The 21,989-nt window shown below is 37.6% G+C and overlaps 1 protein-coding gene across 1 annotated transcript in view; it reads right to left on the bottom strand.

The window, feature by feature from the left end:
* Window positions 1–1,247: 1,247 nt before the first annotated feature.
* THEMIS (thymocyte selection associated) overlaps window positions 1,248–21,989 on the bottom strand; it is a 197,931-nt gene continuing 177,189 nt past the window's right edge. The window contains exons 5-6 of the mRNA XM_043592288.1: window positions 13,870–14,017; window positions 1,248–1,802 (exon numbers count right to left, since the gene is read on the bottom strand). Coding sequence (XP_043448223.1) covers window positions 1,771–1,802; window positions 13,870–14,017 — 180 coding nt within the window. The 3' untranslated portion in view covers window positions 1,248–1,770. The remainder of the gene's footprint in view (window positions 1,803–13,869; window positions 14,018–21,989) is intronic.

Below are 21,989 nucleotides of genomic sequence, written 5' to 3' on the forward strand. Positions count from 1 at the left end.
TATGATTTCCACTAGAAAGACCTTGATAGTTTATAACCAAACTAAGACATGCATTGTCTTGATTTTCTAATCAAAGAATTGTACTGACTAAAAGTACTAATTTAATTGTTCTCATGTAGCAAATAAAAACCACTAATTATTCATTACTATTTGAAAAATAGAAAATTGGTCTGTGAGTTTTATGAGTTTGCCAACATCGATGAAGTGAGAAGGGACTTTCTGTGGAATTCAATAATCAAAGGTGAGGACATAAGCTTTTTGCAAAGTTCTTGTTCTTATGGGCATAAACCAGCAACATAAATAGAAGTGAAACCTTCTCAGAAAATTTCAGAAGTTGTAAATAACCAACTGTAGCATCACATGAAGTCACTAAAACAGTCTTTAGGGTATTGGAAATCAGGATTCAGTTCCACTTAAAAAGAAAAAAAAAAGGTAAGAAGAAGTAAGCTATATCAGTTTATCAATAAAGCATTGTGTGAAAGATCTCTTACTGTAGGTTTTTTTTTTTTTCTGTTGAAGAGATGTTTCATGATTTGTTGTCTTCAGAGACTCCTTGGTACTAAGCCAATGAATAATTGTTATACCCAATAGAAAATAATTATGATATACGAGATTAACTAACAGTTTTTGTATAGAGTATGACCTATGAACAAAGTCCAAAGCTTGCCATTAAATTCCTGTGTAACTAACAAGATAACTTCTCTGTCTCTTCATTTTATTAGAGGCAAAATAATATGTCCCTGTATACTCAGTACATAATGATACATAAATGAAATGGTTTTACTATAATCCTAACAAGCATTCATCTAAAGGGTTATCTAGTATACAGTACATAAAATAATAAAGCATATTATCTGATCTTTGGTGATATTATAGTCATGAACTCTGGTTGTTAGGAGGCAGGGGAGAAAGTTATAGAAAATTCCTGTGACTCATGATAGCTTTGGGGGCTAAGCCTCAAACATACTTATTTATAAACAAACTGAAAATGTGAAGTCAAATTCATTTTCACAGCTCCCAGGGAATCAGATAAGAAACTTGGGTATTTTATTATTTAAAAAAAATTTTTTTTAACCTTTATTTTTGAGACAGAGAGAGACAGAACATGAACAGGGGAGGGGAAGAGAGAGAGGGAGACACAGAATCTGAAATAAGCTTCAGGCTCTGAGCTGTCAGCACAGAGCCCGACGCGGGGCTCGAACTCACGGACCGCGAGATCATGACCTGAGCTGAAGTCGGACGCTTAACCGACCAAGCCACCCAGGCGCCCCAAAACTTGGGTATTTTAAATCACTCTCAGATATAATTATTTTTTAAGTTATTTTTAGCAGGAATGATGATAATTCTAGAAAAATTCTAGAAAGAAACCAAATTCTGAAACCCTGAAAATATTTGGTGGGCTTTCAACATATTTTCAACTGGTTCACCTAGAAACTGAAATATAAAATTCATTTTCAATTGATTCATGGTTGGCAGGGGAAATAGGAATCACAGAAAGTGTGTGCACATTAAATAAATATGTCCTAAGTAACAATAAAACCATATATACAGATTTTGGCACAACAGAATAGATTATGTGAATTCCATATCATAGGTTTCTCTTTAAGTATTATCTGTTAAAACTTTTAAGGTTGTGTTTTTCCTTTGCCATGGCCAGTCAAGTTTCTTCTGAAGTCTGTTGGGGAATAGTTGTTTTCGGCTTGAAGGCTAAGCTTACTTTTCCATTGCAACATTTATGTTCACTGCCCAGGTGGCTTCAGTCGTATCTCATTACTTTTGATGTTTTTTACTTTTGGAGATTTCTATAAGTAAAGAAAAAATAAGAAGGGTTCATCAGAAATGTGTATTGGAAATAGCCAGGAAGGAAACTACGTGCTTTCAAATACTGTTTATAGTATACTCACATGCATATATGTTTTTGGGAAAATAATTAGAAGCAAAACAAGAGGAGGCAAACAAACAAAAAGCCAACCAAAAAACAAAATAAGACAAGGAAGAAATATAAGCTCTTCAGGAACAAGATACATATTTCTATGAGGTAGGAGACAATACCTTAAATTTGTAAAGTGTTTTTCAGTTTACAAAGTGCTTTTCTTTGCATTTTAGTTTAGACAAATTCTATTATACAGGCTATGTAAGGTAAAAACAACAACAACAAACCACTGAATCCACAGTGAAGAGACTTGCCCAGCAATCACACAGCTAGTAAGAGACTGAAGCTTGATTGTGCTCTGAAAGTGTCCGATTGCAGACCCATCGCCTCGGCTGTGACACGAGGCCTACAGAATGGAGCCCAAACCTAGTGGAGTTCCAAAGACTGCACAGGGGGAAAAGAGTACCTATAAATGTTAAACTGAAGAAAAAGTACCAGGTCCCAAGCGTAAGCAGAATGATCTACTGTTTCTGAGGAGCACATACAGATTTTCCATTAACGTAAAATAACACTGTATCAAGCCCTCAAGTAAAGCAAGCTATACCACAGTAGGGATTCTGTCTATGTTCAGGCAAGACACTTCATTCCTTTCCATTACGGCTTTGGGGAGCATGGGGACTGGGAGGTTTAAAAAAAATTCTACTAGCATCCACTATAATGGTCAAGAGGTACAGAAAACCTGTCATCTCTTTTGCTCTCCCATACCTCCATTGTACTAGTGATCTGTTGAGTGCTAGCCATGTGGCCCTGAAGAGGAACACTTCAAGGTTCTTGACTCTGAGCTCTCATTAGCCTATGACTTCTTCCCTTCCTTCCCTCCTTCCCTTTCTTCCTCTCTTTCTCCCTCCATTTCCTTCTTTTCTTCTCCCTCCCTGTCTTTTTCCTTTTGTTTTTTCCCTTCTTTCCATCTCTTCCTCTCTCCCTCCCCTTCTCTTTTCTCTCCCCTCTTTTCTCCTTCTCCTCCCTCTCCCTCCTCCTTCTCCTTCCTCTTCCCTCCCTCCCTTCCTTTTCTTCTTTCCTTCCTTCCTTCCTTCTACATACTAGCTATATAACCTTAAGGAAGTTACCTAGCCTTTATGTGCTTCATTTCCTCATGTTTAAAAAGAAGAGGGGGTGAGGGATAATAATTCCTATTTTACAGGGTTATGACAAAGATTAAATTAGGTAATAGATGCAAAGAGTTTTACATTTAACACTAAAGAGGTTTACTGTCTCACCAACTGTTAGCTATTTTTATTACATGTGTGAAATATAAAGACAAAGTATAGTTTTGTGACATCTGAGGAGCTCACAGACTAACTGGGAAAGAAGAAAGGAGATGTCAAAGCAGAAAGAAGTGGAATTTTTCCACACATCATGCTAATTTCTCTGGAAGCCTCAATTTATGTTCCTGCGTCAACATCTCTCAATGCTAACTGGGGCGGGGAGCTGAGGGTAGGGGGTGGGATGGGGGTAGTCAGTGGCCTAATGAGAGAACGCCTGGATTCCATGCGCTTATGATTTCATTCTTTCTCATCACCCCCCAGTCCCAACTTCTACCTTTAGACTTTTAGGTCTTCCTCACATCTCAAACAGCAATAAAACTACACACTGTCAAATATACATTCTAGATGAAGGAACACAGCTTTTTAGGCAGTATGCCCAGATTTAATTCCCACTTCTATCACCTACTATCTTTATCTGTAAAAAGGGATAGCGACATTATTTCTCCCTCACAGTATTGCTTTCCTTGTGGGAAGAAGGGGACAAGGGCAAATGAGATCAATATATTGTGATATAAAGAAAGGGAATCTGAAGAACGAGGTCTGATTCCTGAGTCTAAGACTTATGGACTGTGTGTCTGGAGGAATCTCTGAATTCCATTTCTCTATCAAGGAATGAGTTGTGATAGTAATAACTGAATCATAGAGGTGAGGAAATATCAAACGAAATAATGGATCTGCAAGTGCTTTGTACAATGTAAAGTGCTACAGAAATATTACCTGTTATTACCATCTCATATTCACATAAAACTATTTATAAGCCTGTAGTCTGAAAGTTCAATCTGTCATCTTGACAGTTATTAGTCTCATTCTCCCTTGTCAATAAACTGATTTGAGATAGTACATAGTTAAGCAGAAAAATGGGAGGTGAGGGAATTAGAATAATCAGATTATCTCAGTATAAAATAATAGGATTTAAATAATCTTAGTTTGGAGGGGACCTTACAAGTTGTCTTTCCCTGATCGAGCCCAATCTTCCATCCAGCACAAGAACACCTCAAACAACACTTGGGTTCTTGTGGCCAGTTCAAGTTGACAGAGCAGATTTCACATTGAATAGAAAAGGAGTTCTTTATTGTATTAACTTTTAAGAATCTCAAAATGTACAGGAACTGACTTTTCTGACAATTGTTTAGGTTTTAAAATTCAAACTGATTTAAAACCTTCAACTCTTTTGGCATTCATCAACCATTCCTTTTGGAAATGTCACAAACTTTATATGGAGGTGATGTTTCTTACACTGAATTGAATATTCACTGATGGCTTTTGAATTCACATTTACTTAAATGACTAAATTAACTGAGGGATGTAGAATCATGTACACCCCTTGGAGATCAAGCCAAACACTTCATCCACAGAAGAACAGGTAAACAATGCAGTCATGTTTTGTTTTTCTCTCTAAAAAGTATTCTTTAGTGGTTAAAATCTACATCTTTGTAAGAATAACCTATTATTCAATCCACACAATAAAGCTTTATATATGTAAAATCAGATGAATTTTTTGAATGAGAAGATTAAGGTGAAAGAAAAACATCCATTTCCTTTTAGTTTAGAGGAATCAAGTTTAAATTCAAGTTTATCTAAAATTGCTTTACATTATCTTCTAATGCTGATACTTCCTAAGGAGTGAATTTGAACCACTGCTAGTCACACCCTGCTCATTTTCCCTTTGGGAAACTTTGGGATCCAGTCTCCTCAAATTGCTCAAGCTGATGATGAACAGTAGAACCTGCAGAAAGCACAACTACTTAGAGGAGGCAGCTCAACTGTGAAATGTGGCTTCCTGGAATCTCTTCTCAAGATTTTCAACTGGATTTTCATCCATTTACCCATTTTCATATCTGTATCTAACCTCTACTTTCCTTAGGACCTTTTGTAATTAAGTTATTGGCTGAGATTGAAATAGCTGCTGTATTCTTCCTATCATCATATTTCATCATTTTCTAAGGGTGAGTCTTATATTTATACTCATGGCAACTATTTTTGCACACAAGAAATGTTTCATAGTTGTCACACATTATCCATCAAGTTCAAAATGGGAATCTGGGGCTCATTTCTTTGTTCAAGAAATATTTATCAAGAGAGTCAGCACTCTTTTAGAATCTAAGGATAGAGCAAACGGATAAAAATCCCTGCCTCTATGGTACCCTCATGTGGGGAAGGTGACCCCTGGTCAAAATAAAAAAGTAAGGTGTATATAATATGTTGGATGGCACCAGGGAGATAGGCAGCCCCATACAGGAAGGTTATAATTTTAAATAAAGTGTTTACAGAAGGGATCACTAAGAAGCCAATGGTTGGGGCGCCTGGGTGGCGCAGTCGGCTAAGCGTCCGACTTCAGCCAGGTCACGATCTCGCGGTCCATGAGTTCGAGCCCTGCGTCGGGCTCTGGGCTAATGGCTCAGAGCCTGGAGCCTGTTTCCGATTCTGTGTCTCCCTCTCTCTCTGCCCCTCCCCCGTTCATGCTCTGTCTCTCTCTGTCCCAAAAATAAATAAACGTTGAAAAAAAATTAAAAAAAAAAAAGAAGCCAATGGTTAAGGAAAGACTTACCGAAGACAAACCTCAAAGTCCGTCACTCTCTGGGGGAAGATTATGCCATTTGGAGAAAACAGTCTGTGTAGGTGTTGAGGAGGCAGCACACTAGAGTTTCAGAGAAACAGTTGGGAGGCCAAAGTAGCTAGATAGTGACAAAGGAGGAGAAGTAGAGAGGCCATTGGAGGGTTTTGAGGAAAGGAGTTACATGATCTGACTAAGGTTTTCACACATGCACTCTTGGCTGCTGTGTTGAGAATGGACAGCATGAGGCAAGGGCAGAAGCAGACTGGGGCACCTGGGTGGCTCAGTTAGTTAAATGTTTGACTCTTGACTTTAGCTTGGGTCAAGATTTCACCGTTCATGGGTTTGAGCCCCACATTGGGCTCTACGCTGAGAGTGAGAAGCCTGCTTGGGATTCTCTCTCTCTCCGTCTCTTTGCCCCTGCCCCACACATGTGCTCTGGAAAGAAAGAAAGAAAGAAAGAAAGAAAGAAAGAAAGAAAGAAAGAAAGAAGGAAGCAGACTGACTAGGAAGCCAATATAAGAATCCAAAAAACAAATGATGATGACTTGGATTAGGTTGACAACAGTAAACATGGTAAAAATAAATAGTCGTATTCTAGATATTGCTTGAGGATAAAACCAGTAGGATTTGCTGATAAAATGAGTGTGATGAGTGAGAAGAGAAAAGTTGTCCATAATTCTTCCACTGCATTGTTTTTCAAAATGTGTTCCAAAGAACCTCCTGCCTCACAGTCACATAAAATATACGTCAAAATAGATTCCTAGTTTCTACCTGAGAACTACTGAATTAGACTGTTTAGAGCAGAGGTTAGAAAACTTTCATTCTAAAGGATCAGAGAGTAAATATTTTAGGCTTTGCATATGGTTTCTGTCAAAATCACTCAACTCTGCGGATACAGTATGAAAGCAGCCATGGGCAATATTAAATGAATGAGTGTGGCTGTTGTTGCAATACAATGTTATATAGACATTGAAATTTGAATTTCATGTAATTTCCATGTCACAAAAAATATTTTTTTGTTGTCTTTTTCTAACATTTAAAAATGAAATAAATATTCTTAGCTCATGGGCATACAAAAACAGACAATGGGACAGGCTGACTGACTCACTGCCAGTTTGCCCATCTTGCTCTAGACAGCAGATTCCAAGAATATGTATTTTCCCCCAAGAATATGTATTTTTAAGATGCTCATAAAGTGACTTTTTTATGTGCAAGAACTTAAGAGAATCACTGCAATAAGTTTTGAAAGTTACTGTCAACTGTTCCTTTTTCCTTTACTTTGTTCATTGGTCAGAATAAAAAACGTTTCTTTAATAAAACAAGAACTAGAATTGGTATGAAATAATGGATAAAAGAAAGATTCTCATGTGCCAACAAGAAACATGTTTAGAAAAAAAAAGGAAAAAGGAAATTTAAAATGATAAGATTGAAAGTTATTTATGAGGATTTTCAGAGAATTAGGGAAAGACTCAAAAGTATATTATTTAGAAGTAAATTCTATAGTTAAAAAAATGCCTTTACCATTAAAAAGGATCAATTGATGATTTGTGCATGACTCCATAAAGGTCAAAAGGCAGAGGTCACCACACAGATTCAGGCTCCTGTTCTACACAAGTGAAGATACTGTCCTCAGTCTGGAGAAAATTATTATTTTGCCACATGAAAGAATATCACCTATTGTAAGTTGGACACCATGCACGTAGCTTAGTTGTTAGGTCACAGTTGTTAGGCGTTTACACCATGACATCTTTTTTTTCACTTGATCATCTAATGCTTTGATTGCTCTTTCTAGTGTCACACTCAAATCACAAAAAAACATGGGGGAAACAAGAAAAAAACTTCATTTACTTAAATGGATCTGTTAATCATAATCATAGTACAAAAATCATTATTCTCGGCTTAAAACCTGATTTTGAGGGGCGCCTGGGTGGTGCAGTCGGTTAAGCGTCCGACTTCAGCCAGGTCACGATCTCGCGGTCCGTGAGTTCGAGCCCCGCGTCGGGCTCTGGGCTGATGGCTCAGAGCCTGGAGCCTGTTTCCGATTCTGTGTCTCCCTCTCTCTCTGCCCCTCCCCCGTTCATGCTCTGTCTCTCTCTGTCCCAAAAATAAATAAACATTGAAAAAAAAATTAAAAAAAACAAAACCTGATTTTGATTTTTCATCTAGTATTTCTCAACTTCATCTCTACTTTTCTAGTATATTATTATCTTCTTAATCTCAAGATTTAATTCACCAAAGTTTTATTTCTGAGACTGAATCAAATATAAATTGATAATTTTTATTTCAGAGAAAATAATTTTGGAAAATATAACTCAAATGCAATGTACAGTCCTAATAAATAGATCTAAAACTATTAGCAAAGAGCCTTTTTGTACCTAAATAATTTACTGGTGAAAAAACAACAAGTTTCTGAGTGTTTAGCAAGCATTGTGAAATCTATATGAGTGGAAATGAGAAGAAAAAGGAAATGGAGTGGAAGACAAGACTTCAAACAGGCTATCTCAATAATCTATCTTGGTCTAACACTCCTGACAACTAACAGCTAGAAGATATATTTCTTCAAATCTCTAACAGATTCCTTGGTGTACTCACATGGTTAAATATGATGCCACAGCAATCAATATAGTGCTAAACAAAGACTGTTGATTGACCCTACAATAATAATAATATTTCAGTGTATCCTCTGTGCCAGTCTCATTACACAATTTCATGTGAGGCAGGTATTTTTATTCTCATTTTACAGATAAAGAAACAAAATCACAAGAAAATGTGACATTCATTCAAATAAGAGTTCAGCCTTGGGTCTGTCTGGTTGCAAAGCTTGAATATTTCCCTCTATAACTCACCATCTTGCACAATGTTTCCCCAGTGGTTAATGTTCCTCTCCAGCCACAGATTGAGGAGAGAATGGAGTGAGAAGAAAAGAAAAGAAAAGGGTTGCATTGCCTAGAGAACTGCTTTTCCCTTTCAATATGGTATATGATTTTGCTTTTACAATTAACATTCTGCTGATGAGATTTCCCATTGGTGAAGGCTGACGAGTCAGATTTTCCGCAAAGAGAAAACACTGCAGGAAATAAATTAATCTCTGGGGAAGATGAGGGGCAAGGCTGTCAGTACTCACACAACTGCCTAATAGGAAATGATATTTCAAAACTGTTGAAAGAATGAAATGACTGTGGGTTCTCCTTCCAGCATATTCTTAAACATTTAAACCTTCCGAGAAGAGGGAAATGGGTTGCTATAAAATGAAGAGCAATCTTACAACATTTCACTTTAGGCTGTCAGTACTTCCAAACTCAGATAGTATTCCCTGGAAATGTCAGAGGAATCATACCGGTGTCCTTGTTTTGTTTATATTATGAAAAATCTGCACTGATGTTAAATAGAAGGATGAATGATATACCAGATTTTTTGATTACCAGTTTGAAATTACAGGAACAAAACAGATGAACATAGGGGAAGGGAAGGAAAAATAAGACAAAAACAGAGAGGGAGGCAAACCATAAGAGACTCTTAAATACAAAGAATAAACAGGGTTGCTGGTGAGGAGGAGGGAGGAGGATGGGCTAAATGGGCGATGGGCATTAAGGACACTTATTGGGATGAGCACTGAGTGTTATATGTAAATAATGAATCACTGGGCTCTACTTCTGAAACCATTATTACACTATGTGTTAATTAACTTAGATTTAAATAAAATTTAAAGAAAAGATAAGCAAGTAGGCGTCTTTCATGGAATAAATAAATAAATAAATAAATAAATAAATAAAATTGTCCAATATTTTATATAACAGATTTTCCAGTCTTTGGAGTAAGGGTAATTATTGTGCTTAGAATTACACACTACTTACAATAACACTGAATTACTGAAGTGTTCCTTTATTAAAATTGAGAAACGGAAATATGTTTTATGATATCTAAAATACTATCTCTTGATAGCATGTTTTCAGTCATTCTTCCGTCCAGGTCTTTAATACAGAACACCAACTTTATCTAATTCTCAAAGTAGTCCCGATAGATAACTGCCTCATGTTTCATTTCTCATAATACAAGTAAAATCTAAAGTTGAGATCAAATGTTAAGGTTAAATTAAAGCTCAATATAAAAATTTATTTATTTTCCGATATATCCATTCTTCATCTGTAGCTTCTACCTTGACTTCAGTGATGAGTTTTTTCCACGGAGCTTGTTTTCTTTCCCCTGTTTAACTGACCACAATATGTAGGTTCCTACATGTGGTGAATCACTTCTATGTGACTTTTGCTTACAGATGACCAAAGCTGCATGCTCTATGATATCAGAATAGGCCACAGAATCTCATACTTTCAGAATTGACAGGGCACAGAGATTTCTTGGTGTACCTCCTCTTTTGGTAAGGAAACTATAACTCAGAAAAATGAAATGGCCTGTGAAAGGCAAGACATCTGGGTATGGCAGAACTGGAACTAGACCTTAGGATACCTGCTTTTTGTTTTCTGACCTAGGGGGTCTTCTCACTCTTTGACAAGTTGAATTTATTATGTAAGATGAGTTGTGGCATGAATTTAATGTAAAGATGGAGGAATAATTAGAAGAACATAACTGAAGCTTCAAAAGAAAGGACATTCCAATTGATAGCTTTGTTCAGGAGAATATAGAATTTGCTCAGTAGAGCACATTTATGCAGGGCAAAAACAAATAGGCATATTTAAAAGATTATCCTTTCTGGCAAAGAGTGCAGTTTTTAGAGAGACACAGAAGGAGGAAATCTTTGTTCAGCCAGTCAGATCACCACAAGCAATCTCTGCAATTAATGAGTTGACCTACATTATACCCAGATCCTTTTCACAACTAAATGATCATCTTCTGATACCAAATGACTTTGTCCTTGGCTGAAGGAAGCCACCTTACCCACAGTCCTGCCCCCTTCTTGGAAGCCTCGATATCCAATGACTGATAAAGACCTGGCCCCTCATCCCCAAACAGGACAACTCTGAAGAGCCATACCAGCTCCAGGCCTTCCGGTGGGAACAGCTAAGGTCTCTGTTGTGACTGTATTATGACTCAACTACCCCCTCTGCCTAGACCTGCTTTTGTTTCTCTGCCATATGTGTCGTTCCCAAAAGCACTCCCAATAAATGTTCCACATGCAAGCCCACCCAGGGAACTAGACATGAAACAAATAGCTTAAAACAAACATTTGTACTTAACACACGTCGTCTACAAAAAATAGCACTTTAACTGAATAAACAGTGAAGTCCTGTGCTCTTCCTGAGCTATTGCAGCTGACCTAAGATGGGGAAGATGTCCATTAGGGAGGGTCAGGGCTTTCCTGTCCCTGCAGAGTTGCACTATATCTTGGACTCAGAGGAGTCAGTGTCTCATCTCCAAAGGTTTCCAATTGACTCCCAGGCACATGGGATTCATAGGAGCCATGAATTTCCCAGGAGGATACATTCTTCGAAGGAAAAAAGGTGCCAGCAGAAACTCAGAAACCACAAGAGCTACAACAGGTGGTCACAGCCAGCGCTTTGCAAAAGACACTGTCTGGAACCAAAGTTTTTCTTAGTGATCAACTCATAAGGATGAAAAAGTTAGTTATAATAGCTATGATTCAATTGGAGTTTATTATGTCCTATACCAACTTTAACCTATTTTATCGAATATAGTCTCCAAAATAGCCTATGGTGTAGCCCTATTATTAATGCAGTTTTACAAATAAAGAGCTAGAGACATTAACAAATTGCTCATGGTACACAGGTAGCAAGTGGGAGCCAAGATTTAAACCCAACAGTCTGAGTTCAGACTCCAAAGGTTAAGCACTTAATCATCCCACTTTTAGAGGACTGTTCTTTTAGTAATTTATGGACAAACCTATGTACAGGCTTAATAACAAAGTTCCTAAAATAAGACGTGGGCATTGCCAACCTGCCAAGCAACCAGAGTGAGTCAAGGACCCACAGAAGAAGGTCATGCAGGAGACTGGGAGAAGCATTTACATTGGCTGCTTAGGGAAGAAGAGCCAGGCCCGGCAGCACGGCTCCTGAGGTAGAATTTGTTGCTCCCCTGGCTGCAGCAGTGCAAACTTTCATCACACGATGTGCATTCAGCCATTCACAGCAAATCTTCTCATTATTTACGTTCAAATCTAAAATAAAGAATTCCTTTTAGTATAACGATTAGATACATATTTGAATTGGTTCCACTTCATCTAAGTGGAAGAACAAGATTTGGGTGTCCAAAAGGAGCAAACTGGGAGAAGCAGCACCCCTGTCTTCATAAGATTTTTGCCTTTGTTTTTGCTTTTGTCTGTGATGTGCTACAAAAGACTCTAAAACTGCCATTCTTACCAAAGAGAATTTAGGAAATTACTGACTTCTGTCGAAGCACTAAAAAGAGGGGAAAGTTCGGAAAGGGTATCATCTGCTTGTCCTGATCTCCGTGGTGGCTTCTGGATACTCAGAGATGAGCTATCTCTGGTATATGGTAAATATTAAGTAGAGATCCAGTGAGTCTGTTTTTTTTCCAAATAGAGAGACATATATTACAGAAGATAAAATGGAATTTGAAGAATTATATTTCTGTGTTATCTAACTTGTATTTTTACATATGGAATTGTCATACACTTTAATTCATAATGAAGTCAGCTTATTCGGTAATTGATTGTAATTACAGATGGGAAAGCAAATGAAGATATTTCCCAGATGAGTGGACTAAACAATTTCTAAATAAATGTATGTTGAAATTAACCTAAGTAAGGAGAGGTCAGTTTACCGTTCTTAAATAAAGTTAGGAGTCTCACTTGCTTAAAAACACTACTTTAATTCCAGGTGTTCTTTTTTCTTAAGCCATCACTTAGAGGCGACATCTTCAAAGCAGGTGCTGCCCGGGTCTGTGACATATTCTGCACTATTCATGCAGGGTGCAAAGCTGGGGCTGTCCAGTGCCATCCCAGGAAGAGGTACACACAAGGGTAGATCAGATAAGTTTTCCAATGATTGAAACATAAACTTTGATCTTGGGAATTTTGTTATCTGGTATTTTGTAGGATCCATAATCTTAAGGGGAAAAAAGTTTTCAATGAATTAGTAATGGCTTGAGACTCAATATACTGCAATATTCATGGCAGTAGTTGTTTCTTTTATGGTCATGCTTGATTAGTATTTGAAATTTGCAGGAATTGCAAGATGCATGGTTTTCAAAGCCCTTCACAGAATTTCATTTTTATCAGTCGGCAAGAGTCAATGAAAAGGCAATAAGAAAAGCTCTATGGGATATTTTTATAGGAGTGTCAAAAGTCAGTAAGCTAACTACATGAAAGAACCCAGATTGTACAGACAGAGTTTGAGCAGAAACACTTCAGAGACGTTATATCTAGTATTTTGACTTTTACATGCCCTTGGAGAAAAAAAGGAGCACTAGCTACAAAACCAAATACGGAAGGGAAAGGGACAAACCATATGCTTAAGAATAATTACCGTTTCCATTTTCCTACAAACGAAATGTGAAGTTTCAAAGATAAAGTGTAATAGAAATTGAGCTGCTTTGGTGTGTCTAAAATATTGCCAAGAAAGAAAATTCTCATTTCCCTTGCTAACTCATCCCAGATTTCTACAATATGGAAGTTAGTAGCAACGCTATCAACTTCTCCACAAGTCCATTTGTTCTTGTTTTGCTTTTAGTAGAGATGAAAAATATCAGATCATCACCCCTAGAAAGAAAACCATCATAATTCACATATACATTAGGTTACTTCTTTGACACATCTTTACATTAAAGACATCTCAGTTGCTATAACCTCTTCTGAAGCCATTAATCCTCTTGTTAATTCTAGCAAAAATTTAAAAATATTATTGTCATGATAATACAAGCAATCTTAAAACACATCCTTGGCCATGAAAACCATAAATGAAGAGAATAAAATAGAAATAAAAAATAAAAAAGAACAATGAACAGACTTATTGTGAGTGTCTAATATTACGCTGCACTTAAAACTACATCTCAATGAGATTTGCAATTCAGGCAGTCACTTTGAGAGAGACATATATTCCAAGCAAAGTGGTAGTAACAATCTGTAAATTATGCATTTGTCATGTGGGCAATTAAAACCATTGTCACGTGGCTTAACTAACCTGTGGTTACATTGGTGGCTGCTACGACAGTTGCCCCACTCTTGCTTTTCTCTTTCTCCAGATCGGCCGAATCATTTTGACAACCAACTGGTACTTTTGAATCCAGGCCAGCTTGATTTGAGTGCAGTTTCTTGTCTACATGGAGACTCTGAAATGACACAGGCCAGAATGATTGATTTCACAAGTAAATTATCAGTCCAAAATAAATGCTTCCCAGAGATATGACAAGGATAAACATTTATCATATGGCAAGTTATGTCTGTACATCTGAATCAGAACATTCGAAATGTCAAAGTGAGTTACAAATTACATTTTCATCAATATATTTTGGTAATCTACGTGTGGAATTTTTTAGGCAATCTGAGTGACTAGAATAAGAAGTCATCTGAAACTCAGACAATCATCTTCAAATCCTGTTTGTGTACATCATTTTCTTCTTGTAAAGTTTATAAGATATTCTCATTTAACACATTTTCACTCAGTTTTTATTCTTAGAGTTAAATTCTACAGCATTTCATTATGTGTTACATAATCACATATTATATAATGAAGAGCAGGTTTCATTTCTGCATCACCTGTGGCCTTTATGTAAAACAAATCGTAGCATCTACTTTAAATTAACTCATATTTTTATCAGCATTATGCAAACTTGACAAAGCTTCTCTACTCAATTTAAGAATAATAATTCCTCCTAACAATGACTTATTAAGGCACAACATCAATGGACCCTAAAACACCTCTCACATATAAGAGATGTCACAGTGTTTGATGTAATACTGACATATTGTATGCTTCAAAAGAATCATCAGATAGGAGCAAAAACTAGAGACCTAAACAGGAAACTGAACTTTCAGAACTTTGAACCATATTCAAATTCAGACTAGAGGGTTTTCAGTTTAAACATGGTTACATAATATTCAAAGATTCATAGAGTCAAAATTAGCCAGTCAACATTGGCCATCCATATTAGCCACTTTGGTTCACCAAGGGATAGGATAATGAACAATTTTCCTTACGTTCCTTGCGCAGACTGTGTACAGCATTAAGTTTATTAAAAGCTTTATCAAAAGCTCAAATTAAAGGCTTTTAAAGCTTGGAAAAGGCCAATCAGGAAATTAGGGTCCATCATGATTAAATAATTAACCCAAATAAACAGAATGAATGGTGCCGAGCCTCAGGGATACGTCTCCCAACCCTTAGTCCAGTGCTTTTCACACCACTGTGCAATCCATTTGTTCATTTATCCATTCAATGTGGTGGATTGGTTACATTGATGGCCCCATTTCTTCACCTCTCTCTGTATCCACGTCCTTCATGTAATTTTGCCGTGTCCTTCTACTTTGACTTTTGACTTGTCCATGTGACTCCTGGATCAACAGGATATTGACGCATGCGACACAGAGACTTGAAAGATAGTTCCACAATTGGCTTTGCTCATTCTTGTCCTTTCACTACTCCATGAAGACATGCTTAGACTAGCCTACTGGGGGTTGAGTGGCACAGAGAGTAAAGTCAGGTTACCCCAATCATCAGAGCTGAGACAACCAACAGCCAGTAGAAACCCAGACATTTGGGTGAACCAGCCTTGATCAGGTCAGCTGAACTCCACAATTTCGTGGACTAAATAAATGTGGTTTGGCTATATGGATTAGATTTTGCTGGTGAGTATGCAGCATTGTGTGGCCATAGAGATAAATGATATATCCAATTTATCTATAGAATCCCAGATACTGGGTACAGTATGAGAATACAAATGTAAATATGACATAGTTTAAATTGTTCCAACATAATTTCTTAAATTGTTTAAGTGGAGAATTAAAATAGAGTGTGGTAAGTCATTTGTAGATAATTCTCAAATTCCTTCTCTACTAACAAAAGATGGGATCCAGGTGATCCTATGGGGGACAACTCAAAAGATCAGCATTTGAATGTCGGTATTGGCCAAAATGAAACTGCTACACCTGTTTATATTTGACTCATCCACAGCCCAGAAAAATTTAAGTCAGTATGAATTTTTAAATTTGTTGTCAGGCTTGTCACATAGTTTGTATTGGCCCATAGCTTTGAAAAGAAGCAGATTAAACTAGAATTTAAGTATTTTTGATATTAGATGCCTTTGGAAAATATATTCATTCAATGACTATTAAATCATAGTTGTTCAGTATTGAGTAATAAACTAAGATAAAGAAGAAATGTGGCTTCTTGTTTTTTCATTCCAAATTCAATCAATATTATTAAAATATTGAGGGAGAAATGTAAAAATTCATGAAAATTATGTGAATTATAACCAGATTTCAAAGAAGAAACACAAAACTTAAATAAATTTCTGAAACCTGAAACCTGTAACATGAAAGGCTGAGCAGATCAAGGCTGACCATTTGATCATAATGGGTCAAGTATTGCACAGGTCTGGTGCATCTTGGTGCAAATCTCTGGCAGATTGAGCATTTTATAAATACATTAGCATTTCAATAATTAAGAACCCCACTTTGCTAAATAAAGGCAGTCCCCACACTGGTCTCCTCTAGTGGAGCCATGTCAAGTTTTTCAACCTCTCCTTTTTTTTACTTGTTACAGCCTGGTTCCTATTCCCTAGTCCTAATGTAAAAGGAGATAGATATGTCTTAAACTGCTCATCCTGCTGTGTTCTCTCAACCTTTTTTACTTAAAGTCAGTCTCTCCCTCCAGTTCCTGGCTTTTCAAACCATCCACAGGTACTAATTTTCTACTTCAAAAAATCTCCACAATGCTCCATTTTTCACTGCCCAAATGCCTTCCATTAAGCATCAATCCCTTCCTCTCTCTCTTCCTTCTTATCTCTCAGATTCTCTCAGATGCCTTCAGAACTTTGCTCCATAGTTTGCAGTTTTCACTACATATTCAACTTTCTTTTAGAACATTGTCACTACCTCCCTACCTTGACTAAAATTCCATTCTCCATTGAGGATAGCACTTCTCCTACAAATGAAGTTGCTGCTTATTCCTCCACACTCTAGACAGCCTCAAGTTGATATTCTTTTTTTTTTTTTAATGTTTATTTATTGTTGAGACAGAGAGAGACAGAGCATGAACGCGGGAGGGTCAGAGAGAGAGAGAGGGAGACACAGAATCTGAAGCAGGCTCCAGGCTCTGAGCTGTCAGCACAGAGCCTAATGCAGGACTCGAACTCACGGAGTGTTAGATCATGACCTGAGCTGAAGCCGGACGCTTAATCGACTGAGCCACCCAGGTGCCCCTAGATAGCCTCAAGTTGATATTCTTGCCATAGTACTGTCCACTGCACCCTTACCTCCTTGCTAAAAATCCCCACTGCTTTGATATTCCTGCCAGCTAGGTAGGCATCATCTCCCTTCTTGTTGGTATCATCCATCTACCAATCTCTAGTCACAATCCATTCTTCATAAAAAAAGACGGGATTATCGTTTTTCCTTCCATCCCCATGATCCTGGATGATGTTCATATTTACGAAGACATTCTATTCAACACCCTGACTGGATCTCCTTATTATGAATGAACTTTCCATTTCTCTCCCTTAGACTTTCACTCCCAGAGCCACACCTGAAACCTGTCATAATAACCTTTTCCCCCTCCAAAATCACTAAGTGTTTTCCTCCCTCACCTAATCTCCTATCTTTTATTGTCTGTACTCAAGCCAAGCTCCCATCTCCAACACTGTTTTTTCCACCAGGACAATTCTTGGACCTCATTGGAACCTGGGCTCCATTGATCGTTCTACTTTCTCTATATCTACCAGCGTCCAAGGCTCTACACAGCATCCATCCCAGTTTGAAAACTTCCATCTGTCCGACTTGATCCTGCTTTAGCCTTCAGCAGCACTTGACATGTCTAGTCACTCCCTTTCTTTGCCTTAAAGTCTCTAATACCGGGGCGCCTGGGTGGCGCAGTCGGTTAAGCGTCCGACTTCAGCCAGGTCACGATCTCGTGGTCCGTGGGTTCGAGCCACGCGTCAGGCTCTGGGCTGATGGCTCAGAGCCTGGAGCCTGTTTCCGATTCTGTGTCTCCCTCTCTCTCTGCCCCTCCCCCGTTCATGCTCTGTCTCTCTCTGTCCCAAAAATAAATAAAAAACGTTGAAAAAAAAAGTCTCTAATACCACTTTGACCATTCACTCTTAGTCCCCTTTGCTATTTCAACCTTCTTTACCTACACATTGACTGTTAAGACTTTCTCAGAGTTTTGTTATTGACTGAGCTGTCTTTGTACCATCCTAGATAATTCCAACAATCGTGTGGCTTAATTTACTGTCTATGTGTTTATGACTTCAGGGGTGAAGGGGAGATTTATAAAATGAGATGACCAAGGGCTTGTGTACTATGATAAGTACTCTGGATTCCAATTCTAAATGTGCTTTAGCTTTACAACTCCACCACTATTCCTTCCTGTCTTAAGGCTTGGATCTTCTGTTTGCCTAGAACATTCCTCACAAACTCTTCCTTTTTAAAAAAAAAATTTAATGCATTTTTATTTTTGAGACAGAGACAGAGTGTGAGTGGGGGAGGAGCAGAGAAAGAGGGAGACACAGAATCCGAAGCAAGCTCCAGGCTCTAAGCTGTCAGCCCAGAGCCCGACGCAAAGCTCAAACTCATGAACTTTGAGATCATGACCTGAGCTGAAGCCAGACGCTTAACTGCCTGAGCCACCCAGGTGCCCCACAAACTCTTCCTCTTTAATTTATTAAGTCTCAAGTTCCTGCAAGTCTCCCTTCACCATGTAGCCTTTAGTCAGCACCTTTGTTTTCTAGGCTTTGAGTACCTTGTAGTTCTACTGTGATGCAGTTTTCACAGTATAATTAAATACTACCTGGTTTAGTGTTTAATGTTTATCTCTCTGGTTAAAATACAAACCCACTAAGAATAAGGACTATGCCTGTCTTATTCATTGTTCTCAGTCCTTATCTCAGTATTTTAAATATAGTAGGTATGACATAACTACATGCTAAATTAGTGGAGAAATGCATGAATAAATATAGACTTAATTTTTATGACTTTTTCTTTAGCTAGCCTATCAACGGCTACTATATAGTCACATGTTCATATGCTAGAAGTGATATCCAGTCACTCTGAACAGTAATACTTATTATATATTTGAAAGGAACACATATTTTTAACTTGTTTCACCCATGAAAAATACATATTGCAAATTTTGTGCTTTTAAATAAATTCACTGTTGCAATCATTGAAAACACTATGGTTATATAGTGTCCCATATATTTCTGTGACTCGATGTGGATTGGTTACTATCTATGAAAACTATAAATCAAGGAATGGTTATATTAGGGAAATAGAGAACTTAGAGTGTACACACTGTGGGCCCATATTCCCTAGGCATGAGATTGTGACCTGACAATAATGGAAGAAATAAAACTCTGTCAGGCACTGCTTCAGTGATGTCAATCAAGCCTTCAACCTGAATATCAGGTCCAGAGGAAAATGAGAAAAATAATGTGTGCAAATAACAGAGAAGAACACAGATAAATTTGAACTGGCATCATCAGGCTTTTGTGACCACTTTACAGTTGTAGTTCAAAAATAAACTGTTTATTTTGTATAATTTCCACTTAACTTGTCATTAGAAATAAGTCATTATAATCCTGTCTGCTAAAATAAAACAACTGTTCAATTATTTTTCATGTTATTCTTGGTGTGTAGCTTGTATATTGCTTTTAGTGGTCCTGCTGAAAGCAATGATCCAATAACAACACACTGAATATTTTTCTCATGAACAAAGAAATGAACAAATTAATATTACCCCAAAAATATTTTCTTTCTTCAAATCCATCTTTCATCTCACCAAGGCCATGTTATGAGGGAAAAAATCATCCTCTTCCAAACAATTTATTGAGATTCTCTGTTCATGATTACATTCATCCACGTCCCTTTTCCCCAAGGGCGAGACTCGCTTTTCTTTAGAGAGTCACAGAGGGCCTGTCTTGGCCCAGGGACTGAACATCATTTACATGTTAAACAACACGAAGTATCCCAGGTAACGTACTTTACTTTTTACAAAAAATCAACCACTCTCCTAACAGGCTAAAAAAAGCGTCCTCTTTCTCTGCTTGTATAAACAACTGATCCTTTCCACTGTCTGTACTTTTTCACTTCAGAAAAGTGAGTACAAGGGAAATGTGACATTTCAAGTGGTATCTGGGAAGAAATTTCCCATTAATTAACTTTCTTCCCCATAATTAAATTACACTTAAAACAAGAAAATAGTAACAGTAATTCAGAAACTATACATTAAAATAAAGAAATGAGGTTCCAAATCCAATCATAGGAAACATAGGTTTGCATATTCAAATTATCGTTCCAGAACATATAATCCTCTATGCCATCTGTCTTCTAATGGGAGAGAGAGAGAGAGAGAGAGAGAGAAAGAGAGAGAGAATGTGTGTATTTTCTCTTTTGTTTGTTATATGGTTGAATCACCATAAATAATTCAGAAGATTATTAAGCAATTTAAAAAAACTAATAAATTTCTCATTGTGCATTATAAAGACCCAATTAAATGGAGGCAAATGTTTGTTTTTTCTGACGAAAATATTTAAACAAGTAAGAATATAAACTGAAAAATAATTTAAAGTTGATCATATAAACAGTCCTCTCTTTCAGACAATATCTGAGATTTCATAGAATTATCCATCTATACTAATAACCTGCCTTTTTACATAGAATATGTTCTTTTGTAAATATTTTTTTTTTGAGAGACAGAACAAGAAACTGTGTGTGTGTGTGCAAGCGAGAGAAGGAGGGTCAGAGAGAGAGAGAGAGAGAATCCCAAGTAGGCTGTCAGTGTAGATCCCAACATAGGGCTCAGTTCCACGAACCATGAGATCATGACTTGAGCTGAAATCAAGGGTAGGACACTCAACCGCCTGAGCAGAATATGCTCTTTGTACGACCTGCAAGAACGTCCTTTTGAGCTTGTTCCACCCAATCCCAACAAACCATCTTTGAGAACCTTCCTGTCCCTTGCAGCTGGAGGTCGTTTATAAGGGGGTTGCCCAGAACTATGGTTGGTAGGCCTCATTTCATCAACCCAGCAGAAGCCCACTACCACCTCTCCCACTTAACCCAGAGTTCCAGGCTGTGTCCTTCCCATGTGAGACCCTTTGCTGGCATCCTTTATCCTCAACAAGTGTTTTCCCCTTCAACCATGCAAATGAGACCATTCTTCAAGTGAGACCATGATGGCTGGGCTCTGAGCTGGCAGCTAACTGGGCACCTCAGCAGCAATATCAAGTGCATGCATGTGGCTTGACACTTAGATACTCTTGGCCCAAATGTGGTTAACAAGTGGGATAGATCTGTCTCTCTTTTACCTGCTGCAAGTACCACCAGAAGTTCAGGACATTTAAAAGAGTTGGGGTTTTCTATCTGCCTTGCCCTTGCCCTTGGGTCAGAGAAGAGGCAATTGGCCCATGCAAAAGAAATATGGCTGTGTCTGCTTCCCAAGTTGCTCTGATTAAAAAAAAAAAGACATCTTTCCATCACAGCCCTTCAAGAACTTCTACCTGCTGAACTTCCTGGAACCAGGTCCAAGAAAACAAATCTCTGCAGGAACTATTAGAGATCTTATCATGCATCATATATCAAAGATGTGCCATGCTCTCTGGGAGAGAAATCCTTCATTTACCTAAAGACTGCTTTAAACCTTAACTTTCAAAGACATCTTTCCAGAGCATATTATGTATTAAAGAAGATATTATCAGTGTTAATATATTTCAGTTGCATCTTCCTCTATTTTCCCTGCTGAAAACAGGGAACTAGACAACTTGACATCTAGAAGTCCTGCCATTCTGATTTGACCACCCTCTTGAGGAAAACCAAGTCCTAGCTCATGAATATTGAGGAAGAACTCAATATAATCAGACTCTGTTTGATTTAAACACATTTAAGAATTTTTCCTTCAGAGTACTCAGGGTGAAGAACCTCTTCACACCCTTTTGTCAAGCTCAATTCAATCTGCTTCTTGCTCTTCTAATCTTCTATAATTTTAGCCAAAAATGAAATGGACACTTGAAGCAAGGCTTAACCAATATATCTTCACTTTAAAATGAGTCCAGAAGAGACAGCTAATCTGTACGTTTGCTAATCTTAAGGAGA

The sequence above is a fragment of the Prionailurus bengalensis genome, chromosome B2 (genome assembly GCF_016509475.1).
Source record: "Prionailurus bengalensis isolate Pbe53 chromosome B2, Fcat_Pben_1.1_paternal_pri, whole genome shotgun sequence".
In the NCBI taxonomy this organism is placed as follows: domain Eukaryota; kingdom Metazoa; phylum Chordata; class Mammalia; order Carnivora; family Felidae; genus Prionailurus; species Prionailurus bengalensis.